At 44.8% G+C, this 19,588-nt stretch overlaps 1 protein-coding gene across 1 annotated transcript in view; it reads left to right on the forward strand.

Annotated features, from left to right (window-relative positions):
• Nucleotides 1-19,588, forward strand: part of CUBN (cubilin) — a 1,372,460-nt gene that overhangs the window by 910,135 nt on the left and 442,737 nt on the right. The window contains exons 45-47 of the mRNA XM_086941783.1: nucleotides 5,906-6,084; nucleotides 10,754-10,963; nucleotides 14,470-14,610. Coding sequence (XP_086797909.1) covers nucleotides 5,906-6,084; nucleotides 10,754-10,963; nucleotides 14,470-14,610 — 530 coding nt within the window. The remainder of the gene's footprint in view (nucleotides 1-5,905; nucleotides 6,085-10,753; nucleotides 10,964-14,469; nucleotides 14,611-19,588) is intronic.

Genomic DNA, 19,588 nt, shown 5'->3' on the forward strand with positions numbered 1-19,588 from the left:
GGTAACTATATTTAGATTATTTTTCTCATAATGTAAAAGAAAAAGCATTCAAGATGGCCCTCTGTTTACACACATGCGTGCTGATGTACCGCTAGCTGTTTTCTAATGTGGTTTTCTTTTTATTTATTCATTTTATTTTGCATGAAGTCAAACACAAGTATTGACAAATCCAATGGCTCTACACATGTGCCCAGATTCATCAAAATCTGACGCTGCGCAATGCATCAAGAAGACTTGCTGTACGGCGTCAAATGGAGAGGGCAGGAATTCTCCATATCTATAAGGGTATGGCCCATTCCTGCTCTCTCCTTGCACTGGGACACTTGTGGCTTCCTAGTGCCAATGCAGGCACCCTTGCACCATGGTGAAAGGGTGCATGTGATGTAGTTGGGATTGTTTTTGTGCAGGAAGATAAGCCTTCCTGCACAAAAACAATTCTTAGAGGCCGTTTACTCTTTTTAAGTGTTTTGCTCAAGGCAGCACACTTTCATACAAGAAACACTGAGGAGAAATAAAGAATTTTTTCCTCGCTGCACCTCTATCGGGAAGGTGGACACTTTTGATGCATTCCTGGGTTTTCTTGGTAAGTCTAGGATTGCACAAAAAGGCATGGCTGGATGCGTGGGAACACCCAGGCTCCATCCATGTAAGGCTTTCCCAGCGCAGATTAACACAAAGCAGCAAATTGTGCTTTCTTGTGTTATTCCAGATTTACCAAGCAACTTGGGGTAACACATGGTGGTCTTGCATGGCTTGGTAAATCTGACTTATGCACTCTTTTGCTCTTCTGTCACTATAAGGCAATTCCTCTGTTGAGAGAGGGCTTTCTGTGCCTTATGCTGATGTCCAGGCAAGTCACTTAAAAGTTACTCGATGGTTTCTAATCCCTACCTCAGTGAGCATGATAGTCACACATGTCCACTGAGGGTCTCTCTGTTTACATGGTTTGAGGCCCTAGAGCTTGGCTCTGCGTTCGGGGGCGGAGGCATGCATAGTACATCCCTATTTCACTGAGAGTGGCTACTGCTCTCTCTCTACAAAGACTGACTGTGGGGCAGCAATAAATGTACAGGCAGAGATAAATGTATCCCTGTGTTCTAACAAGGGTGGACAACCAGCCATCCTTCTGATCAAGTCGGTGCAGTCTCTCATGCCTGAGGTCCTGTTCCCTTTGTCTAGCTGACTTGTGTTTGAGAGCCCATGGGTGTGCTCAGGAATGATGATGAGATGAGCCATTGTGTGTAATGTGAGCTGTTCTGCTGGACATTTCAGCTGCCCGTGCCCCTCCCAATTCCTTAGACAGGCCTAGTGGCCTGGGGGTAGACACTAGCTCTTACCTGTGTTTAGCAGGTCTAACCCTGCTAGGAGGGACCCTTTTTGTTGGGAGATGGTCAGGCCCCCAGTCTAGAGTTAATTAAAATTCCTCTCTGGGGAATAGCCCGAGCTGGTACCGGGGAAGACACTAGGTTATCCTTTGCATGCTATGGTCACACAATGAACATACCATAAATGTGCCTTGTGATTGGAGGGGCAATCAGGATTCAAAAGTAGCAGACCCTCTGATTAAATCAGCCTATCAATCTAAAGTGATAAAAGTCTGGCCTTAGCGGTCAGTTGTGGTTCAAGACTGGTCAATGATTCCGAAGAGACCGCTCACCCCAGATCCATCCAAGGTAGTCAGCCGCGACCCCTGGTATGAGATACGATGTTTGCTCACCATGTCTCGAACTTGAGGACGCTTTCTCTATGACTGATGGAGTATGCTGCAAAGGAATGTGCCAGTTTGACAAAGAGCAAGGGCATCAGCAGCATCGGCCAGAGCTCCAGCTGTTCCTGTGAGGTTTGTGGAGATGGTGCCCTGAACAAGGAAATTACAGACAGCTGCTTGAGATAAGGAAGCTTGCAGCAAATCAACGGAGGTAGAGGGAGACATAGAAGCTTGATCCCAGTCCTTGAAGGTGAGATCGCTTTGCCCAGACTCCTACCTTGTGCTGTGGGAGCCTGCGAGGAAATTCCAGTTACAATCTGTAGCTGGTGAAGTTGTCCGGTGGTACAGTCCCCCTGTTTCCTTTTTGTGATATCTGGGGGTATCAGGGTGTACTGGCACTACCATGCTACAACTAGCCAGTGGCTACTGGACTAGAGGGACTCCAGTAAACTGTGCCAAGACATCACACACCCGTGATCGTATCCCTGATGCCCCTAGAACTGTGTCAACGCTTAGGATGGAAGGGCACTTCTGTATTTTTGGGTGGCAGTAATGAGGTGATCAAGAACCTTTGACTTCACATCATATGCTCAAACTATATCATTTCACTGAAAGGATTGGTATCATTGCTCTAGTGAATGAATGCAACCCTGTGCAACATGCTCTGTAAGATGCAATTTTGTGTCTATATATTAACTGTATAGTGCTGACCCAGAGGGTTGTAGAGACATCTTTTTTTATGTTTATCCTAGTTGTATGTGTAGTATAATTATCTTATGTGTATTAAAGTACTTTTCTTTTATATAAAGTAAAGCACAGACTGGACATTGATTTTATCAGCTGGCAGTACGATATGCACTAGATTCTGAATATCTATCACCACCTCACCTCCTTTAGTAATCCCTGGACTGCTCTGTCTTGCTACCCTGGAAGAATTAAGAGCTGGAGATGAGTTATCCAGTTTGGGTCCACCAGTACTGAGGCACCGGGACACCAGCGGGGAACACTCCAGTTGATGTAATTGGAGGGCAGTAACCCCTGAGTGCCTTGGTGCCCAGGAAGCCAAGTCTAACAGACTCTTTTTGCATGATCACCCCTACAATTGTGGACTAATGCGGCTGTTTTATTTACTCTAAGGGTGCACTGTGAGTTGCTAACCAGACCGCAGAGCCAGTGTTCTAATTCATTACAAAGTGTATGTTGGATTGGCTACCCCCTTAAGCCGGCTTACTTATAAGTCCCTAGTATATGGTACCCAGGGTACCCAGACAAGTAGGACAGAGTGTCCACCAAGGGTGGCAGCACACAGTAAGACAGAGTGTCCACCCAGGGTGGCAGCACAGGGTATGCCACTCTGTGTGTGACAAGGTACAAAATGGCCCCAAGCTTGCCACTGCGTCCTGGAAGAGCAGTTTTAAACTGCTAGGTCGACTTTCTCATTCAAAGCAATTGCAAAATTTGAAATTATTGTTTTGCTGTGGAAGAGTTAGTACCCCATTGGCTAACAGAGTTACCAGTTGACCATTCAACCCGACTAATTTCTGAATGGGACTACTAAAATGGGTATTTCAAGGTATCAAATTAATCATTGCATTAAACCTGACTTGTTGCACAAGTCAAATTGTATGTCACTTTTGGGGAAAAGCAACTTTTAGAAACTTTGCGGTCTATAGCCCAGTTTGTCCAGTGGGCGCACATGGTCACAGCCCATCAGACAGCCTTCTGGCTCCCTTAGGAGTAGAGTAAACAACTCCCATGCTCAGAAACAATAGGAGCCTGCTACAGTGAGAGGTGTTACCTTCCCCTTTTAGGAAGCCGCTCAGGGTGTTGCCCCAAAAGGTGAGCTTCAAAGGCAAAGCCGTCTTTGGTGGCCGAATGGCAATTACATTCAAAAGATTGCCCATTTGTTCAGGTAGACAGGCTGGCAGCGGAAATAGAGAGGGAGAACAAGTGCGACAACTGGTTTTTCTGTGAGCATGTATCCCAGGCAACCACTCCTCTAGGGTGGTCTTCCAAGCTTCTAACATTCAAGGAAGAGTTCTGATATCTTGGAAGTGAGCAGAATATTGCCCCCCAGTATTGGTAGTTGCCACGCATAGTTGGAAGTCATCATAAGCGGGAAGGGATCCTGATAGTTCATTGGCTAGTGACTGCATCATCCCCCCAGGGCACTTTCTGAACCTCACATCACTACAGAACTGGCGAAAGGACCATAGAAGGACTGCCCTGCTAACCCCTAGACCTGGTAAACAAAGGCTGCACCGTTTGCTGGACTGCACCTGCCATACATTGGCGAGCGATCTGAGGACTGAGCTTGTAGCTCTTGGCTTGAGGATAAGTCGCTCACAGGCCCCAGACCAAAGAAATGACTCCAAGGGTCAGTAGGCTGACCCCCTGGAACCAGCACCAGGGCCATCAAAGCTGATGAGTCAAACTTGGCAAGTCAGTAGCCACCTCTTGAGAATCACCCAAGAGCTCGATTCTCAACAATCGAAAGTTGCACCCAAATCTGCCTTTGAATGCATATTGTTCAACCAGGAGGGACACCAGACTCCACCGAGGGATACCGCTAGATGGGCTGTGATCCGAGCCCGGTAGCCCAGCAACAGCTGGCCTTTTACTACCTCAAAGAGGACTTTGAGGGACCCCAACCTCTGTGACCAAAGTCGCCCCACCTGACCAGGGAACTGAGGAGATACAAGGACAGCTCAGTCAAACACACATCACCCAAAGCGGCCTGAAGCATCCTCATCTCCTGCATCCTCAGAATCAGAACCACACCATTGAAGTCTATGGCAGTTGTGATTTTAAGCTCAGAACTGGACTGAAGTATGCTTTGGTGGACCTGTCCAAGTACTCATCCGTGGCCCCCTTGACCATCTGCTGGATTTGGCCACCCAGTCAGGCCAGAGAAGCCAAATACAACAATTTCAAACTTCTAAAAAGTGACCAAACTTTACGGGTTGCCAATGCTTGTTTGCACTTGTTACTAAAAGAACTGAGATTTTCTTTTTCTTTAAAAATCTATATCTCAGGAAACCTCCAGTAGATTTTGTTCATCTTGGTCTCTAAAAATTCCTAAAAATATAATATATTTTTATAAATTGGTGTACATTTTTTTCATGTTGGGTGACTTTCTTATTTAGTGCATCTCAATACAAGTGTTCCTTTGTTTAAACCTTGCTGTTCGAAACCACAGCTTCCCAGGGCTGAGCTAAGTAATTTGCAAATGAGCCTCTCTAGTTTGAATACAGTGAGTGTATTACACGGTAAGGTTGAACAGCTATACCATATATTGCACCTACACCGTCACAGTCTCCTTGCATGACGCAAGGCCAATGCAATCCTATGATGAATCTGGGTACAGTTTCTTTCATGAGAGACCAAATGGCTTAGCCAGTGCCCGTGTCACATTTGTTTTTCTCCCTGGAGAAATTATTTTCCCTGTGGATAAACCATTCTCCCATGCTTCCTCTAAATGTGTTGACCTTCCTCACCCCTTCTCGCCTTGTAAATGGTTGTTCACCTGCTCTAATCAGAGATGAATCTGCAAACTTTTTATAATAGGAATCAGAGAAATATTTATGAATACCCCAAATCCCTTGAGATTATGGCAATACCCACAAAGTCTCAAGTTTGTGGATGTCGCCTTTGTAGAATGCCCACTTCCCACCTCCAAGTGGGATTTAGTCACACGTGATTTCCTGCTATCATGGAGTAATAATGTGCTTGAGTAAATAGATTTACGTGGCAAATTCACAGTTATTGAATGCTTCACAAATCGAGCCATTTGAGCTTGAACTTACATGAGTAAACGGCTTAGTACATCAGGCCCCTTCAAGCTAATTTTATACAAACCCAAATAATGATTAAATAATATACCTAAAATAAGCTGATGCTATTGTTGTAATTATTGTTTTTAAATAGTATCCATACTTTGAGTTACATACCTTCCACCACTTTTGTGTTAAAAGTACATACTCTGCAATTAGCTAAGGGCATATTTAAATGAGTAAAACAATATACCAAAGAAAATGAGTCATGGGAAACCGGGTGGCTTTAGAAGGCAAGCCCTTGCACTTTGATTGATCTATGTTGTGAACTGCAGGGGCTGGTTGTCTTCACAGGGTCGATTTTAGAATCAAAGTAGTATAATATAATTTTTTTTTAAATCTTATAACCCGCCTCCCATTCCAGTTGCAGCTCTGCTTACCTGCAGTTAAGAGATGGTGCTGATTCCAATGCACCAGAGATTGCCAAACTGTGTGGGAGCTCTCTACCAGGAATCCAGAAGTCTCTAGGCACTGTCATGTACCTCCAGTTCAGGTCGGATAGCAGTAGGACACGCGCTGGATTCTCAATCACGTATTCCATAGGTAAGTAGTTGTTCACTCAATTATAGCTCACCTGTGTTGGTAAAGTGTTGCACGTGTTGAGACTGACTGGACCATAGTCGTCAGAGTGTTTCTCTATCTTTAGTTTTAAATCTCTATAACTCTTAAGGGTAACCTATTAGGAATATGTTTTCAAAAGTTACCATTTGTAAAAGATTGTGAGATATTCTTCAATGTTGGTATTCTCACATAGTATGAACAATGGTAATAGTACAATAAATTGTTCCCTAGCAATGAAATGTTTCTGTGAGACCAATGTCATGTATGATGAAAATATGGACTCCCAGGGCCCGATTCACAGAACTAACTTAAGACAAAATCCTAAACTTACTACTTTTGGTATTCACAGAAATTAGGATTTTGTCTTAAGCTCGTCTTAAAACAGACTTAAGACAGACTTAAGACAAAATCCTAACTTAAGTCTGTTTTAAGACAAACTTAAGACAAAATCCTAACTTCTGTGAATACCAAAAGTAGTAAGTGTAGGATTTTGTCTTAAGATAGTTCTGTGAATCGGGCCCACAGTCATTTTTCTCAATTTTAGAAGTATCTCTTGATGAATCAAGTGAGACTGAGCAAGACGCTTGGAGCCTAGGGCCCAATGAGTCAGGCATCTGATCCTATAGGAAAACAAAATGAGGGCACATGACAGCTCTCCATAGGCACAAACACACATAAGAACTATCTTGTGGACTGCACTCATCATTTTGCAACCTAAGATACCATATGGATTTTAGGGTGGGAATTTCCAAGGCAGTTAGACCTTTTACCTAGACATACACAACACCTATATATTTTCATTCACACACATCCAAATACAGTGGCGTAGACAGGGTCAGATAGTCTCTAATGCAAGAAAGGATAATGGATCTCCCTAGCCTTTATTTGGTCGTAAAAAGCAGTCACTAATTGGGGTGCAGTTGGCCGTCACACCCATGTGCCGCGTTGCCAACGAACCTTTTACATTAATAATAGCTCTCCCAGGCCCTGTCCAAATGCCCATGTGTTATCAGAATAGGTTTGTGTGTGCTATGGGCTGGGACAAAAATGCACATTATAGATCATTCTCACTGTTTCCATGGGGAACTGAAGATAGGAGGGATAGGATTAGCAACTCACCAAATAGTAACATTCACTTGGGTATTTAAAACGACCTACAAACATGCTAATAGTTTCCAGAGATATGTATTGTTTGTCAATTGTTCTCATTTGAATTTGTAATGGCAGAGTTTTTGGCTTTATTTAGCAGTGATATAGATCATTAGTCTTGCTCGCATCTAGTATAGGTATTCTTAGCCTGTGTTGGCCCTTTTAAGCCTTTTTTTCCAGATCTAGAAGAGGATAGCTGCTTAATATGCCTTTATTCTTGACTTTAACCTGTCTATTGCCTATTGGCTTTGACATATTAGACACATTGGTATGGTTTATGTAGGTATTCTGACAGAGCTAAGGAGCATTTCACCCCTTTTCAGGCCTACAGGCCTAGAGCTAGAGAGACTCCATCTTGATGGAAGCAGAGAGGCTTTTCAGGGCAAAAGCAATGTTTATAGTTAAGGCTGTTTTGTGCTAGAGGAAAATCCAGTTAGGACTGCTTCTTATCCGAGAAATGTGTTTTTCTCTTGGGCCCAGACGTAACAAGCAGATGGCCACTGCGGTTGCGTGGAAGCCTGGGAGCTGGCACAGGAATTCGGTAGGAGACAGCCCTCCGGTGGAAATTTCCATGAGGGGAGAGGAATCCATAATAGCGAGCTACAGGAGAGGAGGAGTGGTCAGTTCAGTTTTGGAAGTCAGTGCAGCGTGGTGTGCAGTTCAGCGTGGTGCTCGGAACAGCTTGGAGCACAGGACTGCTGGGAGCTCAGAACAGCTTGGAGCTCAGACCAGCTTGCAGAGAGAGAGAGGATGTCTGCTGGAGCTGCAAAATAGAGTGCAGTTCTTGAATGGAGAAAGAAGGCAGGCGATTGCTGAAGATGAGGAGAGAGAAAGCAGTGCAGAGAGCATCAAAGAAGGCTGTCAGCTGGAGCAACTGAACCAGAGGCGTGGTGATGTGGTGAAGGAGGGAGAGACAGAGAGAGCCCTAATCCCACCAGAGGCAGAGAGAGAGCCCTAATCCCACCAGAGGCAGAGAGAGAAATCTTCCTTCTAATAGGTGAGGTAGTCTGAATTAGTTACATTTACACTTTATGTCCAATCTTTTCCCTTTCAGCGGAGTGTTCCTGTTATGTGTAATCCTTCTCTTTCAAGCGGTGTGTTCTACCTATAGTCTTTGTTAGATCTGTATAAATGTTTATATTGCTATAATAAAACAACCCCCAGTTTATAACAAACTGGTGTGTAGCCCCTATTCTTGTTCACTGAAGGTAAATATAGCTCCTAGGTGTTTGCTAGGCACGTGAATGGATGAGTAATCCCAATCAGGTAAGTGGTGATCACATAAATAGGGAGTGAGTGGACCTTTGATGCCAAGAGCAGGGAGTACACTATAATCTGGAACTATATTCAAAGTTATTATTGTAGTTTCATCCCGAGTAGACAGTTGAGATAATATCCCAAATAATGGTTCATAGGAATGTGGTCGTCGTTGATATGCGGCGTTAATGAGAGCACTGGGGGGTCGAACCAGTGTGGATACCCACAGGATTGTGGCTTGAGTAAATGAGAGCACTAGGTAGTTGAACTAGTGTGTAGTTTTGCAGGATTGCGAACACTTTGGAAAAGGGAGCATTGGGTTCTGCAGGCCCATGTGTAGTCGCACCGGATTGTGCGCAATATCTGCCCTAGGGTAGAACGGTCTGGGTCAGGGTGGCCGCGAGACCAACTGATGTGAATAAGTGTGGTGTAGGGTATGGATATCCCTAGTAATCAGTGAGTATTCTTAGTATCCCTATAGATTTAGTGGTGTTCTTAATAATATGAGCTTGTATATTGCGAGTTCCCCATCCTCAGGTAGGTACTAGGTGCCTGGATATAGAGGAGTCCTGAGGAGGGAAGGTGAGTACGTTCTGGCTGGGTTGGAGGGGCCCCTGGGGGCTGATCCCACCTACTCAGAAAATCCAGCCATTACAGAATTCAAAGCAGAAATCCTAAAATCCTAAAGGATTTTAATACTCAAAAGGAAGCCAAGTCCTCGAAGACAGCTCAGAGACTTAAGCACAAGCCCATCCCAGCAGTTCTCAATCACCCTATCATCCTCTGAAGTTGATGCATTGAGTTATTTACTGTGCTATAGTATTGTAGTAGTAAACTTCGCACCAACATGTACAATTAGGTTTACAGAACCCAGATCCAAGGCATAGCATTAACAATGCATGTAAAGTACCTACTGTACTACACACAGCTGCTTTTTGCAGAGCTCGGGCATTACTGTTTTCAGTTTGATGTTTGGGTAGAGAAGACCCAAACTGCTTAACCCCTCCCCTGCTGGTGACGAAACCGCTCTGTCACCAGCCGCGGTCGCGCTGTGCTGATGACGGAGCGGTTCCGTCACTGCCCGCTCGACGCGCCTGCTCGGCACGGATTCCGCACCTGCGCTGAGCGTTCCATTGAGCGGGCGGGCCGTGATGGAACTGCTCCGTCATGAGCACAGCGCGACCGCGGCTGGTGACGGAGTGGTTCCGTCACCAGCATGGGCGCGCCGCGCGGCCCCCCGCCCCCTTAGCGCTGCGGCGGAATAGCCGCCGCAGCGAAGGGGTTAAACTGATACATAGTGGGGACAACTTACAAATTAATGTATGAAAAGTAGGACTACAGGAGTACCACTTCTCATACTCTTAGTAACTGTGAATCCAGATCCTTATGAATGAAAAAGCACAGAGGGCACAGTCTTTTCTGTTTGAACTAATTGTATGGAACGCTCCCTGAATGATTCAATTTTAGATGTTTTGGGGTCAATTTATAAAGGCATTTAGGAATGCTATAGGAATACTACTTCATATACTTATAAATGCCTTCATGGATTGACCTCATTGTTTAGATGCAATCACCATTTTTATTCAGAGGAGGACCACCACTTCCAGTCTTTGGCTTTGCTAAGTAATCATCCTTGATTTATTCAGTTGCCAAAACCATTCTTTGCAATTAAGTCCAGGTTAAGGGCATCCTATATGCTAGTGAAAAAATATATTGTGTATATCACGCAAATGTTTGCACCTCTAGAGAGGGTGGCTGGGGTAACACAGTGGTAATTTGTTTGATAGACTGAAAATGATGTCCTTACTGCCAATCTGTATTGATCAGGCTCTACCATTGAACAATGTGAGCAAGTGGAGGGATTGTAAATATAATTGATGACTGTGTCGTTCTTGTCAAACTGGGAAGACTTCTAAAGAGGTTTACCCCTGTCCTTGTTTAACAAACATCTCACCAAATGCCATGAAGAATATTTGATTATATTGCTGATAATATTGGATTAATCTTTATATTCTTGCCTGTGCTCTTCTGAATTCTGGTATGATTCTCGTAGCTCACTAGTATTCTTTTGAAAACACTTTAAAACGTGCAGTTTCAATATGTTGCTTCACTGATTTGCTATTTTATAGATTTTATTAGTAATGTGAATTTGCATTTTTTATCATTTGCGTTTTGTTTTAATAAACTAATTAAAAAAAAGAAAATGAAGCTGTACTTGTGGTAATTGGGTGCATTTCTTTTTCAGCCACATGTGGAGGAACTTTGACTGGACAAAACGGAATCATCCAGAGCCCTGGTTATCCCACCCTTAACTATCCAGACAACTCGCTGTGTGAATGGTTTCTCCATGGACCCACGGGGCATTTTCTCTCTATCAGCTTTGTCACTCTGAACTTGCATTACTCCCCAGATTGTACAAGTGACTACGTGGAGATACGTGAATACAATGCTTCCGGTATGCATTGCTTTTTTCCCTCTGTTACTACTATGTCAGCAAAGAGGGGGACTGAATATGAGAGATGGGAGTGACAATGAGCAGTGAGGAATCATGGGTGGCAAAGTTAGGGGTCATGAGGGGAGGGCTTAGCAATAATACTTCTCCCACCCCCCAAACACCTAATAAAACCCTGCAGTCCAACACTATTGACTTTGCACAAATCTGTTAACACTTCAGCACCTCCACTCTTCCTAATTCTCTCAGCACTTTTTCCTCCAGAAATTCTAACCCTCTTGTAATGTTAAGCCATGTTCACCTCCGTACTTACCCCTTTAGTTCATATCGCCCTCCACCCTTCAGCCCTTGCACACAATACCTCCTTCTTCCATATGTGTCAGCTGGAATCAGTTTCACTCTTGCTTTCTGACTCCTCTGCATCTATTGACCCCTCTGCATCTACTCACTCCTCTATACTGTCCTTGGAAGCTCTGTTAATTAGAGTCAGAATCTAACCCTTGTGCTGCTTCTTACCCACCCTTGCCCAATAATAACCCCTTTCCCTGTATGTATAAGGGGTGACAAAATATTTGGTGGCTCATGTATAGGTTGACTGGTCATACTTCATAAAGCCTCCCTGCGAGAGCAGGGTCCAGGACTGCTCTCCAATAGTTGTTTCATTAGCCTTGTGAGGTCACCTATCATGGACTTCAAGGCCCCCACTTCAGCTCTGAGGTCGCTGAGGAGCTGATGGGCACTCTGGTCGTGATGATGCGGGTCTGATGCTGATACACATGGTGCCTCTAATATTGTTGGCTTGATGGCATCCTGGGAGGCATTGCTCATATCAAGAAGAAGGAGCGGATCTATTGTTACAAGAGAGCGCTAGGTCAAACTGACTCTGTGGGAATTGGTCGGATGGTGGTGAAAGAGCTCCCTCAGTTTGGCTTTTGACTTCATAGGCACATGGAAAAGAATTCTTACCCCTGGCTCTTTTGAACATTTTTTTAAATGACTGGCGGTTTACTGGGGCTTGGACTTTTAATAGATGTTGGGTTACCTAAGGCACATCGGGGGTTGCAACTTGGGTGTTTAAAATGCCTTCACATTCAACTAACAAACTGTCGATGCGGTCAAGCACACAGTTGCTTCCAGCAAGTTTTGCCATTTTCCCAGCTATTTTCCCTTTCACTGCTGTCCCACCACCCGCACCATCTTACGCCTTTCTTTTCCCCAATCCGTGGTAGATGATAAATAAGTATTTATGCGAACTCTGGTAGAAGCGATAAGACAGTATAGCTGGCGAGACTAACCCCGTCTATTGAGTCTCAAAGTTATCAGTTCTGCAATAAAGTTGAACAGTACCTTAATGTCCTAGATAGAAGACCTTAGGGAGGTTGCCCAGTCCACCCGCTCCCGTCCCAGGCTCTTACGTATGCTGCGGGAAGGAGCAGGCATCGTTACGGTGTTTCTGGTGGGCAGCCCCTTCTCTCTGAGGGGGTCAGGGCGTGCTGGGGGACCATGTCCCACCCCAGCCAGGCAATAGCAGGTACGTAAGGTAGTGAAAGAAGGCCTAGAGTGGACAGGAAGTGTCCCACGCTGCAGGAATGTGCAGGCACCTTTACGGCAATTCAGGGGGGCAGCCCCTGCGCCCTTCTCTCTGCGGTGTGCTGGGGGACATTGTCCTACCCAAGCCAGGCAACAGTAGGTAGGCAAGGCGTTGAAAGGAGGCCTCCAGTGGCCAGAAAGTGTGTCTAGCACTGCTGGAATGTGCAAGCGCAATTATGGTGATTCAGGAGGGCAGCCCCTGCCCCCTACTCTCTGCTGCATGCAGGGCGCGATTAGGGATTGTGCCCCCCCATCCAGGCAACAGCAGGTAGGTAAGGCGGCAAAAGGAGGCATCCATTTATCAGGAAGAGTACCCCCTGTAATCTCTGGCTGTGTTGTGTGTATCTATATTCCCTTAATGCAGCCACTAACAGACACTCTGTTCTCACTGGCCAATGAGGTCAGTCTAGGAGCAGGCCCCGGTAAGAGAAGGAAGGGAGGAAGCCCTCCCTCTCAAGAAGCCTCACAGGCACGCTTGCCAGGCAGTTCGGCTCTAGATTGCAAGTGTTAATATCACCTCCTGAGGCCGCCGCAGCCGATCACAGCTGCAAGGCGGTCAGTGGCACCAAAAAGGTGGAGGATGGAAAGAGCGCGAGGTCGAGGCAGTGTGCAAGAGGGGGAAACAACGTCCAATGTTTTCTGAACTCCTCCCTCGTGTCAGTGCTCACTGTTGGCTGGATCCGGCACCTCCCGTCCCAATCAATCAGGGCCAGAGTGCGTGCCGTCCAGCGATGTCGGTTCCACAGTGCAGCACAGTGGTCTGGAGGGCTCCTGAGACAATTCGGCAAGTTTCAAGGTCGTCAGAGTTGGAGGTCTCCTATGCCCTTCTGTTTGAGACCAGAGTGAAAGCAGTCATAAACAAATGTTTAAAAGAACTGGTCAATGGCACCCACCCTTGCTCTAGCTGGTAAATTAGAGTGGTTGATATCCCGCTTGGTGTGTTTATATCTCTCTCCCGGAGACAAATCTGAACATGCATAATGGTGGCAAGTTGTGTTGACATTTTGGCAAGATGGTGTAATGCTCACACTGACATCATGGTGGTAATTGTTTAAATATTGTGTGCGCTGCTGGTGCACTGGTGCTCAGCTGCACATTGTATTGAATACTATGGGTAATTCTTGATATTTTTGTAACCAAAACAACATTACTATCTGAGGCTTCAGCCTATAAGTTTGTTTTACCTGTATGCATCTGTACATGCATTCACTTACCAATTCATCCATTCACAGGTTCACTCTATCAGCAAGTCATTTATCCATGCACTCACTGATGTATCCATTCATAAAATAAAAAAAAGTAAAAATCCACATACCCACCCATCCACTCTCTCTCCTATGAATTTTCCATTGCCTCAGTCAGTCATTCATTCATCCATTTATACAGTCACTCATAAATAGAACCATTAGCTCATCCCTTCAGTCAACGTCTTATACATCCACACAACTACTTAAACTCTCACACATGCTCGCATAACTTCCCCAAAGTTCCCAAGCCTATTGAGTTTGTCTATGATTTGTTTGCATGTGATTTAATATTGCGTTTTATTGTGTGTTGTATTACTGTCTAATAATAACATTCTTATTGTAGTGAACACCAGGCTAGGGCGTTAGAGATAAATACAGGAGAGCGCATCGAAGCAAGGCAGTGTTAATGCAACTGCAAAAGTACAGGCAATGTGGTATCGTATCCATATGTCGAAATGTTCACAATTTGCTAGGTTAGGTTTCAGAACAAGTCGTCAAGAGTTTATGGTTTTGTGCATTTGAACTGCTTACACCAAGCAACAAATGGCACGTGTGCTTATTCAAAATTCTAGTTTAGTTCATGCTGACAATGTGTTTTGCCTGAAAAGAGTGGTATATTAAAAACACTATGTGCTATGCTTTTTGTGACCTAAAATGTTTTTTATTTAATAGGTAATATCTTGGGTAAATATTGCAGCAACACCACATTCGATCCTGTTGACACTTCTGACAGTTTTGCTTATGTCAAGTTTGTCAGCGACGGATCTGTGAGCGCTTCCGGGTTCAGGTTGCGCTTTGAAGCAAGCACTGAAGGTAACACTGTCTACTCATAAACGGCACTTTAGATGAATTACGTTATGTTATATTTTGTTATGTTATGTTATATGTTTTGTTATGTGTATTTGTAATCACCTGCAAGGGTATCCTGACGCTGAGCAAGTGTGTGTGCCTATCTCTGCTTATGGTAGATTAGTTAATTGAAAAGCCAGGTCTTTAGCTTCTTGCAGAGTTAAAAAAGAGAGGAGGAGGCTCTGATGTAGAGTTGGAGTTCATTCCACACTTTAGGAGCGATGTAAGATAAAAAGCGTCCTCTTGATCTTGTTTTGTGTATGCCTCGGATGTGTGCCAGTAGTCCTCTGAGGCGGAGGTGACTGAGTGCTTGGTGGAAGGATATATGACTGTTCTGATACTATGGGGGCCATTATGATGAGCGAATCGCCACCGCCCGAACAGCGGTTGTGATCCGCCCAACATCTTTCCCCGCCCTCACTCCATTCCCCCCCCCCACCATATTACAATGACGGGGGTACAGCGGCGGACGGAAAGACCATCTGATGCTTTTCCGCAGGGCAGGCAATCGTTACGATTGACTGCCATACGGTACTGGGCCATAATATGGTGGCACTGCCTAGCAGGCACCGCCCGCCATATTATGATATGTGCGGATTTTGGCCATACCATGGCGGCGATGCCGCCATGGAAAGGCATGCGGTCTTTGACTGTGGGGGCCTGTTGCGGGCCCCAGGGAGTTGGGAGTTTGGGGGGTGCACTTGGGGGGTACCCCCCTACATTGGCATACACAAGGTGGCAGACACCGCGCGGTGCCTGTCATGTTGTGCATGCCAATGCACAACATGTATCTTTTGCATTGCGGCAGATGTTGCTTACAGCACCACCCACCGCAATGTAAAATATGCGGGATGGCACTGCCAGGGTGGCAATCGCATCCTAATGGGCATAGCGGGACCGCCGCACCTCTGACGGTCGGTCCTGTTTACCGTTACGGTGGCAGGCGGACTTTGTCGTAATGGGGCCCTAAGTTGTTTAGTGTCTTGATTATGTGTGTGAGTAGTTTGAAATAAGCGCATTTGTCTATCAGGAGCCATGAGAGCTCCCTGAGGTGTGGTGTGATGAGATTTATGTGTGGGAGGTTGAGGATATGTCTGGTTGCGGAGTTCTGGATGATTTGTAGTCTACTGGTAAGTGGCTTGGTGATATCCACCTATAGAATGTTACTGCAGTCCAACTTGCTAGTGACAAGGGTGTGAGTGACTTTTTTTTAGTGTTGCTTGGGAACTATTTGAATCTCTTACTCATAACCTTTAGGGTGTGGAAGGTGGATGCAGTGACGGCATTGACTTGTGCGGTCATGTCCTGTTTGTTGTTGATGATTCTGAGGTTCCTTGCGTGAGTGCTTGGTATGGGTCCGAGTTCAGCTGGCCACTAGTTGGAGTCCCATAGTGAGGTGTTCCTTCTGATGAGCACTAATTCTGTCTTCTTGGTGTTGAGCTTGAGACAGTTGGCTTTTATCTAGTTAGCGACTTCAGGCATACAGTTGGTGAACTTTTTTCTAGTGTTTTAGGTCCTCTCAGAGATGAATAGTGTGAGTTAATTGTCATTGGCATTGACAAGGATGTTGGTGTTTTGTGCACAGATTACGTTGGCTGGAGGGATCATGTATATGTTGAAGAATGTGGGGCTGAGTGATGAAACTTAAGGCACTCCGCAAATGCGTTTGTAGGTCTCCAAGCAGGAAGGTGCCAAGCTGTCAGCTTGTTTTCTATCCATTAAGAAGGAGCAAGTCCATCAAAGAGCGGGTCCTTGGATGCCAATCTCATTTAAGCACTAGATGAGGATGGGGTGTGAGATGACATCAAATGCTGCAGAGAGTTCCAGGCGAATGAGGGCCGTAATCTCTCCTCTGTCAAGGATCATGCAGATGTCTTCTCTGGCACCACTGAGGGCTGTTTCTGTATTGTGGTTAGGCCTTAATCCAGACTATGTGGCATCAAGGCTGCTGAAGTGGTTGATGAGGTGTCTGTTGATTAGTTTCTCTAATGCATGTGCTCAGTATGGTAGGAGGGAGATGGGTTTGTAGTTGGAAAACATAGTGTGTTTTTTTGAGCAGGGGAGTGACAGCAAAACACTTCAAGGTGTCCGGAAATGTGGCTGAGGCGATGGAGGCATTGAGGAGGGGTGTTAGTGCTTCGCTGATCAGTAGGAGTCCTTTGGTGAAGGGGTGATGAGGAAATGAGTAAGCTGGGGCAGTGAGTGGATAAACAGCCTTTGCAATGCTGCCTTTATGACACAATGACTTTAGCATGAAAACGTCACACATGCGTCTACCATGTAGGTAAGTATTTGTGCGTTTACCATATATGGTAGGTATTGATATGGTAAGGATATATAAATATATATATTCTATATTTATATATTTAGGGTTTGGGGTGGGTTAAGGTGAATGGTCGTAAGGGTAGTTTTAATGTTTCGTGGTGGGTAGTGTTAAAAGGAGGTTAGAAGTACATTAAAAAAGAGAGGGGGTTGGTCCCAAAAAATAAAAGTTAATATTCAATTTTAAAAAGATATATAGATAGATAGATAGATAGATAGATAGATAGATAGATAGATAGATAGATAGATAGATATGTTAACAGATAGATAGATAGAGATCTCACTAATCTTATTAAACTTACTATTGCCTGGTAAAGGGATGTATGGCAAAGGCATCTGCATGGTTAAGGTATATGTGTTAAAGGCTACGCAAAAAGGCATGTGTCATAAAGTCAACCAATCTGAGGGGATGGCCGTCATGGTAGCAACCTTTTTGAAGGTGGTTACGGTGCGCCACAAGCTAAGGGTTCTTTCTTCGGCTGTGTTGGAATGCTGAGTTGCAAAGGTGAGAAGGTCATGAAGAGGGTTAAGGTTGCCATACACAGAGGTAATTTATTTTACTGAAGAATTCCAAGAGATTGTTGCAGATGTCTTGCAAGTGATTTCTGTTGCTTGAAACGTCAGTAGGCACAGTGAAATCTTTGATTATAGTGAAGATTTTCTTGCTGCTGTTTGTGCCGGCGTTAATATGATGTGCAAGAGTTGTGTGCTTGATGGTCTAAATCTGCTGGTGGTAGCGTCATAGGGAAGATTTCAAGATGTTTTTATCTGTGGTGTCTTGACTTGTTATCCATTTGCACTGCTTGAGCCTGAGTTCCTCTGTTACCAGCTTTCCTGTAGTCAGGCTCTTGCCATTGGCTTGCAATTGAGGGTAGCCAAGGTGTCTTCACATGTGATGATCCAGCTGATGGGATGGCTTGTGATTCATAGTCTTGAAAGTTATTTTGATTAAAATAGTCTTGCTATGGTTGTTTACTAATATAGTCTAATGAATATTAAATTGTGATTACGAATACATTGCTTTTAATGTTACATAATATACAAATTGTGTTGGCTTTGTGATATGATTATCCATGTTTGATAGGTCCAGCCAATAGCACAGGAGTATTTCTCATTGTCTCTGCTTGCTCTTTGTGAACTGTAAAAGGAGGATTTCCAACTGCTCGATGGTTCGCAGCATGGTTTCAGGAGTGAACACAGCACAGAGTCGGAACTTACCGTTGTCTTTAACAACATTCGGCAACAGGTGGATGCTGGTCATTCTACCTTGCTGATCCTCCTGGACCTAACTGCAGCCTTCGATACGATTTCTCCGAGTAGACTGGTTGGTAGGCTGCAGGAAGTTGGGATAGAGGGTTCTGCACTAAATCTGCTGTCATCGTTCCTCACAGATCGGTCACAAATAGTTGAGATGGGCCAATTTTTGTCTGCTCCCAAACAACTGTTCTGTGGAGTTCCTCAGGGATCCTCTCTGAGTCCTACGATTTTCAATTTCTATGTAGCCCGCTCGCCGCTGTGGTTAGGTCTTTTGGTCTAGAAGTCCTATCCGATGCTGATGACACTCAGATCCTGATCTCCAGCACAGAGAGTGTCTCAGCCTCAGCAGCAAATTTCAAGAACTACATGCGAGTGGTGGCTGCTTGGATGATTGAGAACTATCTTCGACTCAATGGGGATAAAACAGAGGTTTTAATCTTCGGAGACAAGTTGGACATATGGTCAGAGGCCTAGTGGCCTGTTTCTTTAGGATCTTGCCCCGTCCCTTGTCTCAGTGCCAAGAATTTAGGCATTATTGTAGACTCCTCTTTGTCCCTAAGGTCACAAATAAACAGAACAGTGTCGACCTGTTTTGGGATGATATGGACCCTTAGGAAGATTTTCCATCTTCTTTCCCTTACAGCTCAGAAACAGGCAGTGGTTTCCCTTGTGGTATCCAGGTTGGATTACTGCAATGCCCTCTATTTAGGGATAAATAAGGGACTTTTGCATTGACTCCAATTGGTGCAGAATGCAGCCGCCAGGCTGGTAATGGGTCTCGCTAAATTTCACGCGGTCTCAGCCACCATTAGGAGACTTCACTGGTTCCCGCTTGGGAGGAGAATTGTGTTTAAGGCCTTATGCTTGGTTCATAAGACCCTTCACAATAGGGGTTCTGAAGGCATTAATAAAATGTTTCACAGATACATTACTAGCAAGAAATTGAGATCTGCTAGTAAGAACTGGGTTACAGTTTTTTAGGTTTAGGAAAGTCAGATGGGGGGGAGAGCATTCTCACAAATAGGAGCCAACCTGTGGAATCTGCTTCCTCTCCCAATTTCAACTTTGGAAACACATTCGTCTTTCCGGAAATCCTTGAAGACCTGGCTATTTTCCTGTTCTGACTGTCATCTGCTGTAATTTCGTAGCCCGCAGCCTATGAACCTTTGACACAATGATCTCTGTCCGCAGCGCCTTGATGCCCCTTGGCTAAGTCCGCGCTTTAAAAGTTTTATATTCATTCATTCATTCAATGTTATTTACCCTTCCTTAAATTCCCATCTGCATGCATTTACCTATTGCTCCTATAAAGGAACCCTCTGGGCATCTGATGATGTGGCCAACAAATACGTCCGCATTTCAA

The sequence above is a fragment of the Lissotriton vulgaris genome, chromosome 10 (assembly GCF_964263255.1).
Source record: "Lissotriton vulgaris chromosome 10, aLisVul1.2, whole genome shotgun sequence".
Taxonomy (NCBI): domain Eukaryota; kingdom Metazoa; phylum Chordata; class Amphibia; order Caudata; family Salamandridae; genus Lissotriton; species Lissotriton vulgaris.